General features: G+C 39.4%; 1 protein-coding gene across 3 annotated transcripts; it reads right to left on the bottom strand.

Moving 5' to 3' along the window:
* Positions 1–50: 50 nt before the first annotated feature.
* LOC308118798 (interleukin-1 receptor type 1) lies at positions 51–22,289 on the bottom strand. Of its 3 annotated transcripts, none has more exons than XM_080478378.1 (12): positions 13,787–13,978; positions 11,012–11,089; positions 9,424–9,676; positions 8,535–8,727; positions 8,103–8,274; positions 7,756–7,818; positions 7,054–7,189; positions 6,821–6,975; positions 5,985–6,128; positions 3,179–3,346; positions 1,462–1,739; positions 51–641 (listed from the first exon to the last, which is right to left on the bottom strand). In XM_080478378.1, the coding sequence occupies exons 2-12, from the start codon at positions 11,085–11,087 to the stop codon at positions 345–347; spliced, it is 1,935 nt and encodes a 644-aa protein (XP_080334504.1). In that variant the 5' UTR covers positions 11,088–11,089; positions 13,787–13,978; the 3' UTR covers positions 51–344. The 3 variants fall into 3 exon arrangements, with proteins under 3 accessions (XP_080334504.1, XP_080334505.1, XP_080334503.1); XM_080478379.1 differs by lacking the exon at positions 13,787–13,978 and adding an exon at positions 22,180–22,289 and having other exon boundaries at positions 81–641; XM_080478377.1 differs by lacking the exon at positions 13,787–13,978 and adding an exon at positions 11,292–11,423 and having other exon boundaries at positions 81–641.

Genomic DNA, 22,289 nt, shown 5'->3' on the forward strand with positions numbered 1-22,289 from the left:
ATAGTTACAATTTTATATATATATATATATATATATATATAAATTCGAATGTGTGTCTAAATTTTTATTCAATGTTTTTTCAATCAGCAGTTTACATCCATCCATCCATCCATCCATCCATCCATCCCAGTGCAAATAAACTCTGATGATCTTCTCGTTGACTTTAAGTCAAACATCCTCCACATTTTCTCCACCGGCTACTTTGATTTCAGGTGTTAAGATACAATTATATACTTTTCTACGACCAGAAATGTGAATGGCAGCAGTGAGTATAATATATCTATTGAGAGTACCTTTGTCCGTGTTAATCCTGACTTGAATTGTTCACACTTTGAGTATTTTTCCTACAGGTTCAACAGGGCGGTTTTCTCGGGATACACCGCCCTCTTGCCCCTGACCGGCATTTGGTACCTAATCTCCTTCCAAAACCTGGAGGAAGGGGAGAGAGAGGCTGACGCCTGTGACTCCTTTAAACCCTTTTCCTCGTCTCCTCGCCCACTCAAACACGTCGTCCTCGTTGACTTCGTCCTCGAGTTCTTCCACCAACAAACGGCGCCCTGCTTCCTCCTCAGGTGACGCACCGACTCTGGGAAAAGAGCCAGCTGAGCCGGGCTGATCTCCTCCAACTCCACCAGAACCACCTGGAACACAACGTTTGGGTGAGAATTATATTAACGGCGGAACTTTTTAGATTTTTGCATCAATGTTTATCAGGCAAACGACTATATGTGGTAAACTATGAAGTTCTGACGAACCACTATCACTTCAGTTCTCAAAAAGAGTCACAGGAAATGCATATAAACATACTCTGAATACTAACGCTGAATCAAAAGAACAAAAACTTGACCTGGTTTCTTTGCAGAAACTTGCAGCAGGTTTTTTTTCTCACAGCCCTATTTCCTGTATATTTTCACAATAACTCATGATATAAAGGCTGATATAACTGAAGTTTAAAACTAAATTGTTTTTTTTTATCTATAATACATTGTTTCATTGAAGAAAATCAAAAGTTTAACTAGCACGCTTCTGATGAGGATTGTCTTGCCCTTAAAGGGGTCATATTATGCAAAATTCACTTTCTAATGGTTTTCCAACAGTAATATGTGTCCCCATACATGGGCATTTGTGGGCGGAGCCAGTCCAGCTCACACAGACACAGCAGATTCTGAATGTAGCTCTTATGATCCAATATTCAAATGGAGGAAAATCAAGGAAAAGCAATAAACTTTCAATACAACGTTTTTGGACCAACGAGACCATGTGACAGTGTTGAAAAACTGGATTATATGACTCCTTTAAGATCTCTTACCTCCACTGAAATTTGCTTCTAATGTGAGATAACCAAGCACAATCTTAGAGTAAATGTTTCACTGAAGCTGAATCCCAAGATTAAGTTAAACTAGATAATTCTTCCTAAATCCAGAAGCTTCAATCTTCTCACGTGATTCCAGTGAGACGTACCTTCAGAGATCTCTCCAGCAGTGCTCGGTGCATCGCTGCAACACACTCAAACTGCTGCCTGGCGTCCAGATCGGCCTTTTCACTCTGGAAACTGTTGCTGTCGTCACCGGTGGGACTTTCACATTTGTGGCTGTCGTCGCTGCTCTGGGAGATGTCGTTGTTGTTGTTGTTGCTGCAGGTGGAGCTTGTGTGCCTTTTCCTGCAGAAAGTGGAGGCGGTGTAGAGCAGAAGGAACCGGCGGCTGGCATGGATGTTCTCTTCAACAGAGTCCGCTATGGCTGCAGAAGGAGACGGGGGGAAAAAGAGACGCGCTGTAGTAATTACTCTACTGATACGTCACTTCAGAGAATCCCAGCTGACGGTGGATGAATCACCAGTTCATCATAACCATTTTGGCCCCATTTACGCCACAACGTTTTTAGGTGAAAACACTAAACTTCCGCTGCGTTTTGGGGTCTGGTCACACGACAACGCTGCTCAGAGTCACTGAAAATGGAACTTTTTGAAATCAGCTCCCAAGGTGGAAGTTTATGTCGTCAAGTTAAATGGGCGAAAAACGCAGCTTTTCTGAAACGCTGCAGCTGGACTATCGTAGTAAATAGTTGATCTGCACATGCTCAGTGGATGTACAATAACATTAATGTTTTCCTCCAGAGTGTCATGACTTCCAGTCCATAGTTATTTGGGACTTGGTAGTTTTATTTTGACAATCACCGTAATAACAATCCAACTTGATCGTCTGTCCACTAGAATGTCCGTGTTCTCCCATTGTTAATGTTTACAGCATGTTGTTCTTTGCTGCAAGTGTATGTGGTTTCATAAAAACAAAAACAAATGGCAGCACCCTCTAGTGGCCCAACATGAAAACTACATCATTTTCTGTGTTTCTGCCGTTTCTGTGCAAACGGACATCGTTTTCAAAACCTTGTTGTGTAAACGTGAAATGATTCTGAAATGAAAATGCAAACGATGCATTCTCACTTGAAACGTTGTGTAAACGGGACCTTTAAATCAATGCTTAACTCCATGCACATATTTCTGGACAGCAGGACAAAACCCATTGAAATACAAAACAATCATGCATATACATTTCTCTCTCTGGCCAGCATAACTTTTCTTTTTTAAAAACAATAAACCGCTTCATACTTTTTGAACGGAAGACATTCAGTTTTCTATATTTTCATGGACTGAATTAAAAAAATGATCATTAAAGTTCATAAATGGCTTCATAAATCAGGTATCGCGTAGTTCAACAACAAATGAAACTTTAGAACTACAAACTGACTAATCAGCTTAAAATGTATTACGGTTTCCTTTGTTAGTTTTAGTAGAAATCTTCTTTCAACAACTTTAATGAATTCTGCTCATTGGTTAAATAACCAGAATAGATTGTTTTATTAAACTGCGCTGTCCTCCACTTTTTATTTCAGATAATGATTTGCAGCTAAAGTCTCTAAAGTCTACTAAAGTCTGCTGTCATTTTCAGGATTGTTTGTGGTTTTTATATGTCATTGACTCAATATGGATGAAGCATGCGATTGGGAGGGTGAGGTTGTTTTGTGTACGGGGGCTTTCTGGGATTGAATTACCGCTCCATTTTGACTAAAGCTGGCAATACCACAACTACCAATACCAATCTTAAAGCGAGTACTTTCTCCAACTCTGCTTTAGTGTCCTCTTGCTGGAATTGACAGAATTCCACTCGGCGGCAACTCACCCTGTCCGGGCAGGCAGTCGCGGCCTGCGATGAAGAGTTTGTAGTCGCAGGACTTTTCCAGCACCCGAGGCAGCGTGTGAAGAGCAAATGCCTCCACTTCCTGGCTGAATCCGAGTGCATGTGGCTGCGGGTAGGCCACGTAGGCATCGTACAGCTTTCCATCCGAGTCTGAAACAGAAACAAGAAGCGTTGCTGAAGGTTTGTGGGACACTGTGGAAACTGAGTTGGCTACTGTAAAATAATTCAAAGTTTCACGACTACAACTTCTTTTGCATAGTGTTTTTTTTTATATTTCTCCCCACTTTATTGATACTGTATGGCTTTTTTTTACTGGTATAGATTTGTTTCATACCTCCGTCTGCAGATAAAACAGTGTAGGGATTAAATGAAGACAAACGAAGAAGCATGCAATCAAAAGAACTGGCTGATTTATGGCCACATGGTGGTGTTGTGATCAGTAATCTTCTATCAAAGTAGAAATGACCACAGCTCAGGTCTGTGCCTTTCTGTGTGGAGTTTGTATGTTCTTGAGCAAATAGATTACACCTTCAGTTTGCGTGCATTTTGCAAGTATTATAGAAAGAATAACACAATGAGAGACATCATGTGCAAACAGATCAATTTAAACCCGAGTCGGGCTTTAGTGTGGAGTTTTACATGTTTGTGGAGGAAGTCATCAAACATATCGGAGCATTGCAGCATTTCAATCTGAACTTGGCAAAAATCTATTTAATCAAAGTTGTAATCTAGGAGCTGATGGGATAAAGTTTATATGTGAGGTACAACATAGAAAATATCTTAGAACAAAGTCCCCAAGAAAAGGTCTCGACCCTTCAACCAATCCGGAATGGGTGGACCGACCAGGAGTATCATACTCCAGCCGCCAAAACTCTTAGGATCCTAGAGGCACACAAAACATCCCACCATCAGGTACTGACCCCATCGTGATAGATGGACTGTTTTAGGTTGTTCTTTGCTGCAAACACCTGATTGAGATGAGTCTGGATTTCCGAGGAGCTTGGTGGTGACATAATGGTTTCATTAATGTGGGTTGGCACACCAGTTCTGTTTGACTGCATCTTCTGTTCACTGGGGGGAAACCTGAATACTTCTACTAAACTCTACATTGTAACTGTAACTCGGTAGACTTGATACGAGCTGTGAGCAAACAGTGTGTGATGTTGAAGTTCCCTCTGTTTCATCAGCATGCACCGGTAACGTTGCTCGCAGCGCTGTGGTTACTGTGTTTCCTTTGTTTGCGTAGTGATGACACTTGTGGTCAGGTAAGAAGGACAAGTTAAGATTCTGACACTTTAGATGTATGTGTGTGTGTGTGTGTGTGTGTGTGTGTGTGTGTGTGTGTGTGTGTGTGTGTGTGTGTGTGTGTGTGTGTGTGTGTGTGTGTGTGTGTGTGTGTGAGTTGAAAGTGTCACTGTGGGTATTTCCACCTTTTAGCAACTGTTGGATTATTTTCACTCGACTTCTTCTATGTTGTCTGACATTTGTAATTCACTGTTAAGAGACAACAGGCTTGCATCCTTCCATGTGCTTTTCCCTCCATTTTCCACCACGTTGGCTTCACTGATACTCAGACAATAGCCTGTTGACATGTAAACAGTTTCATTCTCTTTCCTTCACCTTAGGTGTTTGGGAGAGCACGGCCGTGTCCTGTGCAGCTGCCCATATGGTGAGAATGACTTTATTTAATGAATAATTGTCTTCAATTCATAACTATCTCAGGTCTGTTGTTCTTAAGCCAGCCACAGTAAGGGAACATGTAGAATCCAGAGAAAAAAGAGATAAATTAATATCTAATACGACGTGTGGGCTGACATATTGCTCACATCGCACACTGTATCAACCAAGGCCGAAAACCTTGAGTGAGATTTGTTTGATTGGGGGAGGGTACACAAACCAACAGAACTTTTTTGTTTTTTACCGTAATTACTGTAATTATTTAAAAAAGAAATTACGGTATGTAAATCGAAAACTGATAATTTTACACATATGACATAATTGTTATCAATTTCATAATACAACCAAGCTGAGATGAAAAGAAACGTATGACATTAACTTTAAAATTACAAAAAAAAAAAGACTTAAAAATACCAACGACTGTAATATTTTTCCCTATATCGCTCAAAAAAGATTGCTTTACATTAACTTTTTCGGGACCTAAAATAAATGCAATAATACATGAAAAATGTGAGGGCCCATTCAGGAAATAATTACATTTAACATGTACAAATTCTGGATTTTTATATCAACATTTTGCAAAATATTCCAATAATAACCCATTCGCCAGGGATTTTTAGTCACTTTATCTTAAAAATCCTGTTAAAGGATTAACAATTGAGTTAACACCCTATCTGTTTTTTTTTCTTTACATATAGCAAGCTCATAGAGCGAGACATTTTGACCCTGTTACGGACTAGAGTTTACCAGATATTAGACTTTTTACTGATTTGAGTGCACCTGAGAACATATTTAGTGAACTCAAAGGTGTAACTTTGTGCTTATTGAGTGAAAAACTGATTGAACAACTATAATTAGATGCACTATACACAGACAAAAGCACCGCTCAATTCAGTACTGGATTATATCTCGGCCCTCCGGTGCAATCTGAGTGTTTTAAAGTGGCCTCTATTAAGAAATTGTGTTGATGAGGATCTCTCACACACACTCACTCACACACACACACACACACACACACACACACACACACACACACACACACACACACACACACACACACACACACACACACACACACACACACACACACACACCTTCTGTGGTGTTTTACCTGTGTTAACATAGAGGATTGGAAACGCTCTCCTGATCCACAGCACGATCTCGATCTTAAAGGTGTAGTAGAAGATGACCGTGCAGACGAAGAGAACCAAGATGCCACCGAGCACCAGGCCGATGGGAAGAATGACGTTTGGATCTGTGAAGGGGAAAATAACCGAAATTAGAACTCAGCTGTTTAGTTTTCATCCCGATAACATCTGAGGGAGACAGTTGGAAGATAAATAAGGGACACAATACACACTCTGGTAGAATCCCAACATGCTCAACATTGCGTCCTAAAGTGTGGTTCAATGCTCTCATGTATCTTCCTGACAAATATATTACTTTATTTATGTTTGTTATGATAAGATCGTCTACAAATATTAGACTGAGAAGAAAAACAGACAGTGACCTTGGTCAGAGGGGAGGTTCAGTTTTCCAGGCTTCCCAAACCCTGAGTCCCACTAAATAAATGAAATTGTAACTTAGTGAGGTTTGAAGCTCGTTTGAATAAGAGTCAATCAAGAAGAAAATTGTGTTTTAAAAAAACCCCGTTCAATTTCATGTTTTTTGTGGGAAGTCTCCTTCTGTTCTATCACACCCACACCGACACCCGAACACCCACACCGACACCCACACACCCACACACCCACACACACACACACACACACACTTTGAAGTCGTATTCCATTGTCCAGCAAGTCACCAAGTAAGTTTGAGTATGTGAACTTTGTATACAGAAAAAAAAAGAAAACCCAATTTTCTGCATAATTAGCTCCTCAGCATTCAGCAGCATAAAGCAGGTTTTTGTGAAGAGAATCAATAGTGAGTGTGACACTGTGCTGCTACCTGCTGGCAGCAGAGTGAAATACGCCTCAGGGTATCCTCGAGAACTGTGTGCCCGGCAGGTGTAGTTGAGGTGAAAATCCTCCTCTTTCAGCTCGGAGAACATCAACATCCGCTCGATCCATATTCCTTTCTTAGGAACGTCCTGAGTCCACGACCTGCTTAGGTTTGAAATTAAACTTAGAATGGATGGACAAATTCAGAAAGAAATGAAAGAGGAGGAAATAGACGCGGACCTTTGTTCTGATGTATAGACACGAGCAGAGGGGTCGATATTCATTATGAAATCATCTCTGACCAGCCACAGGACATCGATGAAGGGTCTCCCTTTCCCCAGGACGAACACGCGACACCGCTTGGTGAAGTTGGACCCTAAACACACACAAAGATACTTTTAGTTTATTAAATGAGCATTTTATTAACAATTTTATATTTCACATACAGTGAAAACTCGGGATGCACTGATAGGCGTAATCGATTTAATAAGTACTCGTATCAGTATTCTGTATAGGCAAGTCCTTTAAAAACGGGTGTCTGTGCATCCCTAACGTATATCACAGAAACAACTGAGGAGGTCGTGATAGTCGACACACTACAGAAATGTTCATCCTCATAAAGGTCCAGTTAGACCAATCCGTCTCACTCGAGCTGAAGTTTATCACAGAAATTGTCTCAAATCTTCAGTACTCGCTTGCTGTCTTTAACATTTCCTTGATTGTTTTGTGGAGAACATATTCAAGTACTATGCCCTTAAATGCACTTTTTTTTTTTTTTAAGTCATATTTAAAGATTCCGCAGCAGGTCATTCAAAAATAGGCCCAACTTGTTCACAGGCTGTAGTTTGGACACCTCTTTTCTGCACCTACTCTCTTGATCCTTGGAGTTAACACAATGCAAAAAGCTCATGAAAACCCCCTTAAGAAACATGGCAGACTTACCCAAATGGGCCTTGATAGTTTTATTGGCCGGTTCATGCACTTGTGGAACCAACTCAAACGTGTCTGGAAAGGAAAATAACTGTCACTAAATGAGGTAAAATGGCTGTGGAGTAACTTTGCCAAATACTGAAGTGATAGAGTCGACTAGAATCGGCTTTTCAATACAAGATTTGTGGTCTTCATGAGAAAAAAATGCTGAATTTTAATATTCACGTCGAGCTTATCAACAAAGCTTTACTGTATGTAAAAGGGGTTTTTTCATCTATGACAACATAGCACCAATACTATCTGCAGTCTATATCTCTACGACACTAATTTCTACCAATAATCATCTGTTGTGTTCTAACCTGTGACCTTTGCGTCGATAGTCTCTGACACGGATCCTGCGACGCCGCCGAGCCTGAAAGTGAGTCTGCACGTATAGAAGCCATTGTGGTGAGGTTCCACCCCTTTGATCATCAGCACAGTCTTCAACCTGTAGGTGTAGCTGCCTGTAGCATCCAGAATGGGGTCACAGCCCTGCAAGGGAAACATAAAGGTCAAGCAGTTCATAGTCATCACTAAAAGGGCTTTGCCTTCAAACAAATCCCTCAATATGGTACGATTTGGTAAATGTGCACTTACACAGATGTTGAGCAAAAAAATTGCAAATACTCCAGTTGGATTAGATTATGCCATAACGTGTATATACCATATTGTGATGATGCCGGCCCAGGAACAAACTCCACATAAAAATGTCTTTTCTGTTCAATGCTTAGTAAGGATTTCCACTGACTCACTTTGTACCACTGGAGGGTGGAGGTCACGTTGTATCGGTCCAGTTTGCTGATGTAGTCCTTCAGAGGGCAGTGCAGGCTGTCGTGGACTCCTTGTGTGAGAGGTTGATGGGCTTTCTGAGGCCTCCCACACTCGCCTGCTGCAGGCAGGTCCACTTCCAGCTTCGTGGCCTGCATGTAGCATTGAGAAGGAGTTCTGTTGGAAATTTAAAGGACAGATTTAAACAATGTAAAGTTAAAATGTCTTATTCTATCACAGCAATTTTCAGACCGCAGGGAAAGTAAAAATATACCAGATTTAAATAAGTGTAATCATTAATACACAGTTCGAGCAGGCTGTACTCATCTGGCAATGATTGTCAGATAAAGATGAGTGTCATCAGCAAAGTATGAAGAGGCCCAAGAATGAACTCTGAACTCTAAATGTAGTATTTTGTTCACCAAGTAACACAAAAAGAAGAGTTTTTAGTTAAGATTTTAACCAAAAAAAGATGATCCCGTAGATGATCCTAAGAGTGTATTCCATAATAACCTTAGCTAATAAATAAACTGATTTGTCTTTGATTTAAATTAGCGGACATTTTCAGTTGACTTCGCACAGGGACCTTCTTTTGTACTTAACTGAACTAATCACAAATAGTAATATTCTTTCTAAATTATACTCCCAAAGAAACTTGTAGTTTTGAAAAACCTGTTTTGTTTCGTGAAATATTCATAATGAACATCTATTTGTACACAGGTGCAGTATGTGGACGACACCTGTGAAAGCATCTAATACGTTATTTTTGTATTGTGTATTACTGCGTGAAATGCTTTAGTTTGGGGCTGGTTCTGCTCTTTTACATTGGACTGTACAAGAGATTTTGCATGGTTAGTTCCGAAGCTATTGTACCTCAGTATGCTGACATATTCCCCGCCATCGTCCAGTGTTACGTTGAGGAACCAGAGGGTTTCCCCCCGTGCCAGGACGTAACCCATCTGGTTGCTCATTTCTTGGCCGGTCTTGGAGTTGTACCAGGTGACGTTATACGGGACAGATCTGAAGTCGAAGACGTCTGGAGAGACCAGGGTGGTATTCAGCATTGCCACATCTCCAGGGACGGAGAAAACCCTCTCGAACTGGAGCTTGTAGTTGGTACAATTCTCTGCGACACACATGAGTGGAGATTTATCATTTTAAATGAGTCGTTGCTGAATATGAACCAAGACAATTTTTATCTGACCGCTTGATTTTCATTAAGTCAACATTGAAAGCGAGGTAAAAACATTATTCTCAATATTAAGAGCCTGAATTAGAGGTTGAAATCTAATTTGCAATTGAAATATTCATTATACAACACATATTTATGTCTTCTTCTAAAAGAAGAAGGCCACATAGCTGTGGCGTGAAAACAGGGACACAAAAAACACACGTTTGTTGAAACTCCTAATGGGGACGTTACTTTTCTAAAGACTTTAGACTTAACTGCTACTTAATCTTACCCTACAATAGCCATAGTTTACCACATGTAGTGTCCTGAGGGTGACCTCCATCTTGGTCCCCACAGTGACACGAGTCCCCATTAGGGCGTTTAAAGTCAGGCTTGGGTCCCCATATGTACATATAAACACACACGCACACACACACAATTGGTTTTGATCCCTTATAGGGATGACACAAGGACTTACATAATTTTCCAGCAGAGTTATTCTAAACATATCCACGACTACTTAAAACATGTCTCAGCCTAAAAATAATGTATTTATAGTCTTGAAGAGGTCTAATGTTTTCATATCAATGGGGAGGTGAGTCCTCATCGGTGTACACAAACAGAAACACAGACAGACAAACGTTAACACACAAAGTATGACTTACACTCATATTTTGCAGACAGAACACATTTTTACCAAATTTAATCGAATCTTGAAACACATCTACCCTTCAAAATATGTAAATAAATTTTTCATATCGGAACCTGATTCTTTTGTGCCCTCTTACTTTTCTTCCTGCTTTCATCACTCCTCTCACAATAAAACCAGGTCAATACGAGTACAAATCTTTGGAATAATAACTTTGATTTCAGATTGTTTCATTGTGAATGAGTAGAATTTGTCTGTTTCATTTGCTACAAAACAATGAATAAACCTGACGAACCTGGGCAGGAGTTTTTCACCTATTACTGACGTTTTTGTGTTAAGTTATGTGACAAAAAACTCAAATTTCACTATCTTGTCTACTGTCGCATGTTATGTATGTGACCACAAGAGGACAGCAAAACACTTCACTTCAGATTCTAGGCAGACGCTGGGATTGGACTCAGCAAAAACGTGACATACTTTACTTGCTCTGTGTCCCTTAACATCCTGCAATATCTGTAAATTCAAACGCGTGCGTGTGTGTGTGTGTGTGTGTGTGTGTGTGTGTGTGTGTGTGTGTGTGTGTGTGTGTGTTCATAATCACATGCTTATCTTATCTGAGAAAATAGTGTTTCTCAGCTCACCTTGAATGAATCCTGCACATGTCGTGTGGAGCCCGAGGAAAAACAGAAGGGTTCCCACTGTGAAACTCGCACCCATAGCTGAACACACACACACACACACACACACACACACACACACACACACACACACACACACACACACACACACACACACACACACACACACACACACACACACACACACACACACACACACACACACACACACACACACACACACACACATTAATGAACATATAACAGAATAACTACTTGAGGTAAAAATCAACTGAAAACTTACCATAACATTTCTGTTTTTAAATCACATGAAGCTGTAAAGCATCTCCATGTGAAACCTGACGTTGCCCAGTCACATTTGACTAAAACCCGTCCCTCTCCCTCTCTTCCTATCTTCTCTCTCTCTCTCTCTCTCTCTCTCTGCACTGATGACGGGTGTTCTGGTATTGAAGGACTCACTTGTGTGGAAATCTCTGACAAACTGAAGTGTAATGCATTGTCTCTCCAGGGAGGTCTGGCTTTCCTAAACACAGCATGAGAAATCATTCCTGCTCTTGCCTGGAAATATATCAATGAACGCAACTCCTCCCGGGTAAATATGTCTGCACATACCAACCCACTGACTCACACTGTGTTTATGAATTCACTGTTTGAATTGAAGGAAAACCTTCCCGGAGCCTGGTGCTGAATAAATATAGATGTGAACGTAAACCATACCTGTGTCAGCCAGGAAAGCGAGCACAGTCTGGACTTTCTAGAAGTTTCAATAACATTTTTATCTGGTTCAGTTTTATCTGATGTTCTAGTAAAGCTGCTAAAGCTTTAGGCCCCATTTACACGACAGAATTTTCAAGTGAAAACAGGAAGCTTTTGTAGCGTTTTGGGTGTCCCTATCACCTGACATTGGTTTAAACGCAATGCATGAACACAACTTTTCTAAAATGCCCCGACTCCATTGCCTTGTATACAGGAGAAAATGCAACATTTCTGAAATGATGCTACTGCGCATGCGGCACCGCGGCTGTAGTAGCTAGTACTTCTGCACATGTGCGAGTAGATGGACAATAAGATCAATTCACCTGGGACTTTATAGCGGATTAATACACACTGTATAAACATCTAAAGCTGAAGGACGACGCTACCTTGTAATAAAAAAACGATTCCAATAAGGTCGGACAAAATAAAAATACCTTGGTCACGTATACATTAAAATTGAGCTTGGTATAATTAAAAACAACTATGATTTATCAATTGAGTTTTGACCTTTACAGCATCCACTAGTGGCCCAACATGTTTATTACATTATTGTCAGTGCTTCTGCTGTTTCCGTGTAAACAGACATTATTTTCAAAATGTTGCCTTGTAAACGTAAAAGTTATTTGTTTACACTTGAAACGTCGTCAAGCAAACCTGAATGATACTGATTATATCACATTCACAGCTTCTTGATCTGCCATAAGATAGAAATGAACAGAGATATAGTGATAAGTAATACAAAATACAGTGAAAATGACTAATAAGAACAGTAAGACCAAATAACAGGAATAAAACAGTATTTACATTGACGTGTCAAATAAGAGGGTATATAGCAGATCATAAGAGTAATATTTACAAAATCAGCCACGTCGGCCACAAGTCTAATGTTGAAAGAGCCAAAATAATAATAATAATAATAAGTGAATTTCTTCATCAACACTTATGTTAGTTTTTGCACACACTACAATAAAAAGCTCTTCATCCTGGTCCTCCTCTGACACCTTCACATTGTTTGTGTGGACAGAAGCTGTGGTGTCGTGTGAGTGAATGTGGTGTCAGACTACATTCAGGCCGGAGATTCGTGAGATGGTGATGCCACACCTTTCACCACATGCATTCACAGTGTTACAATGCAAGTAGGTGCAAGAAGCAACGTTGCTCCATCATGATGTAACACAGGCAGTATGTCTGAGTGAAGACCTCGAGTTACTGCAGAAATATTCCCTCTTTGAACATCACTCCTTTTTCCAAATCTGTTCCCTTTCTAATGCCCGAGTGAAGATATAAAGCTGAAGGTGGAAACGGATCAAATCTGAGACCGGCATGTGGCTGATTTCCTTTGTGGGACGTTGTCGGTGTGTAAAATAACAAGAAGCAGCTCGCGTGTGAACGTGTTCTGCGGCGCGGGGGAGGAAAAAAAAAAACAAACGCTCTGAACTACTGTATTCATATGGAGGTGAGCAACAAACGGAAACAGGTCTGCTGGTGGTTCGACAGGGCTGCAGTGAAAGCGGTGGGCTTCAGTGGCTGCGGTTTGATTCAGCGTGAACTGACATTGTTTGTTTTTTTTAAACACATTTCAAGAAAAGATGCTTTTTGTATTTTGACGCATTCGAGGAACTAACAGCAGATTATACAGTGTATTGCAAACTATTGAAATATCCTGCCTATGGCAGTTATTGGTTATTTTAGATGAAGTAGCGGAGCAACTTTTCTGAATGAAGTTAAATCATTTAGTGAACAGCGGCTCTGTCGCTCTTTTAAACAACAGAGTTTTACTCTAACTCTACTAAACAGCTGCTGAGGGTAGACGTGTTTTGGTAGAATTTTACTGTATAATGCATGATTCAGAGAGAAAGGTTGTGCGTCAATTCCAAGGAAAGTGACCCAAAACCACAATGGAACGCAACAGCTTAAAATCTTGAGTCTGTCCAGGAACAACATCATAAATCTGTTATGCATTTAAAATCCAAACCAGATTCCAGTCATTTAAACAAAACAACACAAATGGTTGATTTTTACCTCATTTGACAGATAATCCTTTTTCGGGAGGGAAGAGCCAAGACACACAGAGCAGAAATCTAGAGACTCTTCAATAAAGAAACGGAGTCAGAAAGTTCCATGTTGCTGCTCGAAAAGCTTCTCAACAAAGATCTTGGGATCATGACGAATGACAGAACCTGAACACGAGTCTGCACAGATTTCAGCCTCTGTGTCTGGACGCTGTTGAGTGATTGGGACGTGAAGGATCGCTCTGGGGGACGACTGCTGGGGCAGAGGAGCGTGGGAACAGAAAGAGCTGGTTCAGCAGCTCAGCTCAAACGTGGGAGTAGAACTGAGGACTGAATGAGTCACGTGCAGTGGAGGTGTGAATGGGTTAGTGAAACACCTCCACAGGTGATTCGACAAGCGTCTCATTCAGAGTGTGTTTGTCTCATACATGCCACTTGTCTAAGTTACTGGAGTTACTCAGTTACTTTTAAGGAAGAAGAAGAATATTTAACACTTATATAACATTTTTATGGTGCGTTTACTATATATGGTCACCTCCAGCTTTTGCTTGTTTCTGCGATTAGAAATGATTAACAATTGCAGAAAATGTCGCTCTAAGGATAAAAACATTCATCATAGCATACCGTTAAAGATTTTTAAGACATTCACTAATAATCTTTAGGTATTTGGAAACATTTAAGTCAGTTTTACACCTTCCACAAGATATAATCACCCATAATTATTGGTGTTTTTTAAAACTGACTTGAAAAAGTCACAACTGTAAAAAAAAAAAAAAAAAAAAGGTCTTGAAATTCCCAATTAGTCAAATGAATAACTTTTAAATCAAGAGTGTCAAACTCATTTTAAATTCATTCTGGGAGGGTCGGACCGGTAAAATAGTGCCATAATAATCTTTCAATTTAAACCTTAAAGCTTTTGACTACAACCTGACTACAACCTCAATATAAAGCCAATTTTGATGAAACCTTCTGGTGCAAAATACAGTGAAATGTGACAAAAAAAACCTTCTCCTATAGCTGTTGCATTATGGGTGTTTTTACAAGCTCACCCTGACAGCTCGGCTTTGAGGCTAATGCTGGTTTGTTGTCTTTCATGGCAGCATCACCGAAATCTCAGCTCGGGTCTCTGTGTTGTGTTTGGTCCATTACTTTTAAGAAATGTGTATTTTCAGAAATAAATCAATGTGTTTTGTGTGTCTTGCACGTCGGTTTCTGCCCACGGGCGTCATATGTTTGACAACCCTGTCAACGAGGAAAGAGCCAGTTTGCAAGGAGGAGAAAATACAGATATTTGTCTCCATATGTAGAAAAACTAGAAAAGTAAAGTACAATCTGGAAAATGTACGATTAATGACGTAGAACTGCTTACTTGTGGAGATTACAAATGCTCAAACAAGTGAGAATTAAACTATTTCCTTAATAATTTTAATATTTCAATGATGAGTGATCACTACAGGCTGGAAAGTGGGACATGTGCACTAATATCTTCTCCTTTTTCGTGTGCAAAATATACACAAAAGTTCTAAAAAGATCCTCTGATGCAGTTAAAGCCAGAACTTGAGTGTTCCAGGAACAGTTTGCACACAAACACTGATGGAAAACGGCCTCATCAACTTAAAATTGTGCAATATTTGAGTTCACGAGACAGAAAGTGTCAGGAGGGGAACAAGTGTCCTTTCCTTTCTGTTTGCTTACGGTTAGACCGTAATTGGGTGTGTGTGTGTGTGTGTGTGTGTGTGTGTGTGTGTGTGTGTGTGTGTGTGTGTGTGTGTGTGTGTGTGTGTGTGTGTGTGTGTGTGTGTGTGTGTGTGTGTGCGCACTCATGCGACCTTTGTCCATCTGCTTGTCGGGCAGGAGTTATAACATTGACTGGAAACTGACAGCATGACCAAGGTTAAGAAAACATCATCGTCATCTACAGAGCAGATAACTGCTCTATAAACGTCAAGGCTTTAACCCTCAACTCTGTAGCTGAAGTACCTGCATGATACATGTTATACTTTCTCAATGAACCACCAAGAGCTGCACAATATATCGCCTCAACATGCACAGCAGGAAAGCATGTAGCATACATGTTTTCGTGCACTCAAGTGACGGAATCGCATTTATGAGAAAAAAAAGTGGGAATTAATTCAAATTAATCTGATGAACTTGTACAAATGAATATCTAAAAATACATAATTGAGTGTCAGGGACAGAGCGCTGTTATTTGGAAGAACAGATCTTAAGGCGCAAATACATGAACATCATCTGTGTTTATATTTACATTAATATTCACCATGCAGCCTTGAAACCCACTTTATATTCTATCATGAAATCTCATGGTTTGGTTGAAAAGGTGATGGCTTAAGTAAACGTCAGTCCCATGACGAAAACATGACAAATTAGTTTTGTTAAAACACTATTTATATGGTTCAAATCACTCATAACAAGACTTTGTGTTACAGAAATCCAGGAAGAAATATATCTTATGTCTTGAGACACTTTGAAGTTTTAAATTTAGAAGTTTCATACTTTAACAACTTGTATTACATGTGAGGGGCATAAAATAGTTTTTAACTAAAATTTGATAAGTCACAGTGGTAAAGAATTCTGTATATCACAAGCAAAACAGATCTGAAACATGACAACACACCCACACAATAATTAATCATTAAATCCTCACGGTTAATGAATATGAATTATGAAAATGAAATACTTATGCACACCAACAAGTCTTAATATTGCCAATGTAAATTATTTAACCTTCACAAATATATTTTAGCTTGAAATTCTATAAAATCTTCCATTTAATCAGAATGTATAACTTTTTGTGAAACGAACAGTTTGAGTAAAATAAATATGTGTTTAACTTTACTTGTTTTCTCTAACATGTTTATTTGATGTCTTTTGTCTGATCATGTGATGAAGATTTGTCACTTTCCAGTGGAGATCAAATACAATGAAGACAAACCCGCGTTTCTTCATTCATAATTTAAAACGTATACGCTTTTCTTCCATGTCATATGAAAACATGTAACGGTATATGTATATTTCTAAAACAAAATATAACTTAATTTGCTATCGATTAGAGCGACAATCTTAAAGTAAAGTATTGCAATGAATGCTATTTGTAGTAAATACACACACTTATGCAGATGATGTTAATGTCTCTGTGCTTTCTGCAAATAACAGTGCTCTCTCTCTCTCTCTCTCTCTCTCTCTCTCTCTCTCTCTCTCTCTCTCTCTCTCTCTCTCTCTCTCTCCTAATTTGCACCAGTTATGAATGGGACCAGTATTTTGTTTGTTTCTTTGTTGTTGTGGAAAAATGTATTTGGCTCTATGCAGCTGATGGTTTGACAGAATTACACGATAATTAATGTGGAAATAAAAACATAAGAAGAGACTAAATTTAGTTAGAGGAGCCTTCAGGTTAAAAGGTTATTGTTTGACTTCCTTTTCTAAATAAAGTCTGTCTCAGCATTCGAGTGCTTCCAGCTGACTGGAACAAGAGTAAAAGAACATGTGTTTGTCTGACTCGGGTTTAATGCTGAATCAGCTCTTGCATCAAGCTCTGCATATTTCTTCAGGATTAATATTGTCCAGACAATCCTTGTGTTCCATATTTACCTTCTTATTCAGAGAAAGGTGCAGATAAATGATACTAAAGCAGAAGGCAGGACACGCAGACCATATAAGGCTTTTTTCCCGCCAGCAATCTCAGCTAATCGCTTCCAGGTGATAAAAGAAAACAGCCTGCGGTGAGCGAAGTTCCCTTCCGGCCCCATGGAGCTGACGACTCTGGAGTGAGTCACCGTAAACACGCAGATTCCTGCCATAGTTCCAGATTAGGACGCCGTCAAACGTTCAGTCGCCTAGTGTTGCCCCGAGCACACGTCTGGGGAAAACATCACAATACCTGGTCGGATCTCGCCGGGTTAATTCAAAGTCAAACTGACTCAGCAACACCCTGCTTACTTCAAAACATTTCCTGAAGCTGCTTTATCCACATTGTGCAAATCCAACTTTTTCCTTCATACATTGTATATTTAAACGGCAGCAGTTTGAGCTACAGTAGCTTGGTTGGATCAGATAAAGAATATCTGTGTATGACCATCTCCTTCTCCTTGTTTGGAGTACTTTGGAGAAATACTGACCACTGCGGACCAGAAACCCTGCACAGAAGCTGCACTTCAGACATCCCATCTCTGAACTGCAAAGGCTATTTACAGTGAAGCTAAACGGACTCGTCCATTCTCTCAAGTAAATCCTAGAAAGCGTGTTCTTCTTCTTTTTTGTTTTTTTGACATTTTAACATGTACCAATCCAGTGCTGATAAAACCTCAGCGGGTAGAGAACCACGAATCCACAGGGGATTTTATTACTTTATTTAACATCATCTCAGACTTTAAATGGGACAAAGTGTCTCCCTTTGTCTTATTTAAAAAAAAAAGCTTTTCGCAAACTGTGGTAATATCAGCCGTTGTTCCTGAAGGGATGGAAAACTGCTAAACGATGCAAAAAAAAACAAAAAAAACATGTGGCTTCTCCGCAGGGGAAGAGGATGTGTGAAAAAGATAGGGAACTGAAACCAGCTTCTCCGCCCTGCAGAGCAAGTCGCAGCTCGTTCAGACGCACCCTGCGTGAGAATGAATCTGAAGGTTTGTGGTTTTCCTCCAATCTACCTTTGTTTCACTCTCCCACGCACCTTTTGGCAGGAAGTCCTCAGTGGTAGTAATAAATATAAGTTCGCAGCCAGTGACGCAGAGTCCTTAAGCATGCCGACTCTGTTCTGCAGACTTTTTGACCCCAGCGTGGCCTCCACAAGTCAACAGAACACTGAGTCCACTTCCAGAATATTGAAAAGGTTTGCAGGAGTGCAGATTGAAAACTGATAATGCTAGAAAGGCTGGATAGTATGTACTTGGGAAGTGACATACTGAGGCCTCTTCTATATGACAACGGTGCTCGGAGTGACTGAAAACGCAACTTTTTGAAAATGCTCTGAATCTGTCTCAGCGGAAACGAGCGAAAATGCATTTTTTTTTCCGAAATGCTGCTACTGCACATATGCAGCACGGCTGTAATTATTCTTAGTCTTAGTCTTAGTCTTAGTCTTAGTCTTTGTCTTATGAGCCTTTCAAAACACCCAAGGTCACCTCACTAAAGTTTAAAACAACATAAAAGAAAACAATACATAACAGAACAAAACACACATAGTACTGAAGGAATAGTCGTCGTGCACATAAACAACCAACAACACCAACGAGGTGCTTGCCTTGCAAACGAAATAGTTTTCAACATTTCTAAAATTTCCATGTAAACAAACATTGTGTAAATGCCAAACTCTTCTGAAATATAATTGCAAAAGCGATTTTGAAGTATTGTCATGTAAACGAGGCCTCAGATCCGGTATGAAGCATGTTGAATTACACGTTACACTTTCGGGCTAAAAATACTTTTTGCAGGTGATCGACTCAGAATAGTACTGTGAGTAACCAACCGTGCAAACAGGAGTATTCAGATGAGCATTTTATGTGAGTTATTACTTGCATTCATCATAAAATGATTGGAAGGAGAGTTACTGTAAGTCCTAACAAATAGAAAATACAATGTGATATCACTAATACTACATCACTGCAGCTGTATATTTGATAGCAAAATATAAAGAGATTAAAAACTTTTTTTTTTTTTTACAAAAATACATACAATATTCAAATTATTTCACAACTATTTCAATGAAGTAAGTAGAATAAATATGGTGTGTATTCAGGCTGGATCAGTGCCGCTATTTTACAGTCTCACACATAAAAGATTACGCAAATAATACGTTTGTAAGTGTATTTATTCTTGTATCATATAACAAAAAGTACTAAAACTTGTATGACTTTATTAGCAGATATGTATTGTGATAAAACCTGAAAAAGTATGTGGAGTAATGCACATTTTTGATTTTGTGTCTAATAATAATTTTTAAAAAAGAATCAAATTCTGTATTTTTATCATGTTAATGATGCATTAAAACTGTTTTTTAACTTGTTTCACTTTTCTCTCATGAGCTTTTGTCACATTTCATGTTGGGAAAAGAAAACGCTGAAAACAGTAAATTGTTTTTTCTGCTGATGTCAGATGCAGTGAAGCCTCCAGATTCTTACATAATACATGAGGACTGTTTCCGTTTTTCACTAAATGAACCGAGCTGACCTTTGTGGAGACGCTCAGAATTAAAGAGCTGATTTTACTAAACAACACATCATGGGAAAATATAACATTTTGAATGGAAAATCTTCTCAGGAGGAAACCAAGGAAATGGAGATATTGGAGTAGCTGAAATAGAATTGATGGTTTAAAGCTGCAAAAAAAGTCATATACTATATATATATATATATATCAGATTAATTCAAAATGCATAAATTTTATTAATGAATGACAAAATGAGCAGGAAACGGATCTAAATGTTCCTTTTTATGCTCAATTAGTTTTGAAAACTCTGAAATAAACAGCGTTGGAGCAAAACATTGTACGGCTTTCCTGAAACCAATGTCCAAGAAAAGCCAATATTTTGCCAATATAACAATTTCTCTAATTATGAGACTTCTTCCACACAAAAAATGGTGACGTGTGTGATTTGTTTGTATTTCATTTTGCGTATTTATGTGTGAAAGACAAAGAAAGGTGTTTTGCTCTGCCGTGTAAAATATCCTGAGTTGGCTCCTGGGTGTGGTAGTAGAATGATTGCGTTAAACTGGGAGGAAGGTCATCGCAGTACGTGACTCATTCAGCACGAAAAAGGGAAAGAGTTGCTCGCGAGACGCTGACGAGGCAGACCGAACGTGAAGTCGTTTTGTTTTCAGGAAAATCTCTCAGTAATATATTTTTTCTCTTTTCTTTTTTTTTAAATTTTGCGGTGAGATATGTGGTTGTTTTCAGTATGTCTCCATTTACATGACGTTTCAAGTTTCAAGTGTTGTTTTTTTTTTTGTGTTTTTATCTAACGATTTACAGGGAAATGACACTGAAGATTATGTAGTTTTCATGTTGAGCCACTAGTGGGTGCTGTTGTTTGTTTTTGTACTAAAACCACATGCAGGTAACAATACGGTGACTGTCAAAATAAAACTGCCAAGTCCCAAGAGAATATGGACCGGGAGTCATGACATGACGGAGGAAACTTTGTTCTTCTTGTCCATCCACTGAGCATGTGCAGAGCTACTAGTTACTACAACTAAGTAAACGCGAAACCCTTCTGAAAGAAAAATGCAAAAACAATGCAGTTTTCACTCCGCCTCCATAGAGGAGCGGGTGAATCGACCTGCCAGCTGTTCTGACCGCAGCCTCATCCGACTCTTGTGGCGGCGGCTCTGACGTTGGTGGCGGTGACCAACGGCGGCTGACAGTGACCAACGGCGGCTGACAGTGACCAACGGCGGCTGACTGTGACCAACGGCGGCTGACTGTGACCAACGGCGGTGGCAGGAGAAGACGCAGCTTTTCAACCATCCAATCCACCAAACCAGAGTCAAACGCAAAGAACAGCTCCTCTACCAACAACCAATAATGTGACGACCATCCCATCCACTGTGCTTTTCTCTGTAATAAGAAAACTGCTAAAAACGTGCAAATATTTCCAAGGAATTCCTTTTTTTTTTACTCCTACCTATATCACGTAATAACTCATTAAATTATTTGCAAAATGTTTTCAAGATATTGGTTGAGATATCTTATTAGACTACTAGGAAGTTATTACATTACTGTCTTAAAACGGCCCAATTATTGCACTATTGGCACAAATGCATTTCTCAATACAAACGTCGTACCTTTTAAAAAGAAAATAACATTTCAGGAAAAAAGATATTTCCTTTTTTTCAGTGCATAATTTCTATTAATAGAATATTTACAGAAATGAAAGCTGAAATGTATTTGGCGTGGATTCTTGATAAAGAATTAGAATAGAGTAGAATAGAATAGAATGAAAAAAAAAACATTATTAATCCCAGATTTAACATAATCAATTCTAATGTAAAACCTTAATACCTTAATATTTCCTGCATGTAACAATCAACATGTTTGCACAGAAATTTAAATAACATTTTCTCTTTTTGGATGAATAGTCATCTAATCAGATATTTTAGATGTTAGATTTTTGGGTGGATTTCAGTTTTACAATCCCGGTATCTGTAATCTTGAGGTCAGGTTTATTGTCTACAGCAGATCCGCTCCAACACTGTATAAAAGGAAGTGTGTCTCCTTTGTGGTTAGACGTGCTCACACTTCTCTGAAAAATAAACATTTCAACATCAAATCCTTTGCAGATTTTACAACAAAGTAAGTAAACATGTAGGTTTAGAAGGCTGCCACTGTGTCGGGAAGAAAACAAATCTCTTTTAAAAAATAAACACAAGCGAACAGAGTTTGTTGACTCACCTCGGAGAAAAGCGAGGAGCACGCCGCGAACAGACGGAGGAAGGATGACCGAGTTTACTCCTCACCACAGAGCCGGCAGGGGAAACTTCACCTCTGACCTCAAGCTGAGG

The sequence above is a fragment of the Lipophrys pholis genome (genome assembly GCF_963383615.2).
Source record: "Lipophrys pholis genome assembly, chromosome: 13".
Taxonomy (NCBI): Eukaryota; Metazoa; Chordata; class Actinopteri; order Blenniiformes; family Blenniidae; genus Lipophrys; species Lipophrys pholis.

Bases quoted from the DNA above. Each gene is read 5' to 3' on its own strand.
- LOC308118798 (XM_080478378.1), bottom strand. From the start codon at position 11,087: ATGGGTGCGAGTTTCACAGTGGGAACCCTTCTGTTTTTCCTCGGGCTC. The intron at 6,976-7,053 runs GTCCGCGTCTAT...AAACCTAAGCAG, and splicing joins GTCTATACATCAGAACAAAG to GTCGTGGACTCAGGACGTTC. The intron at 6,129-6,820 runs GTAGCAGCACAG...TCCCCTTCACAG, and splicing joins TTTCACTCTGCTGCCAGCAG to ATCCAAACGTCATTCTTCCC.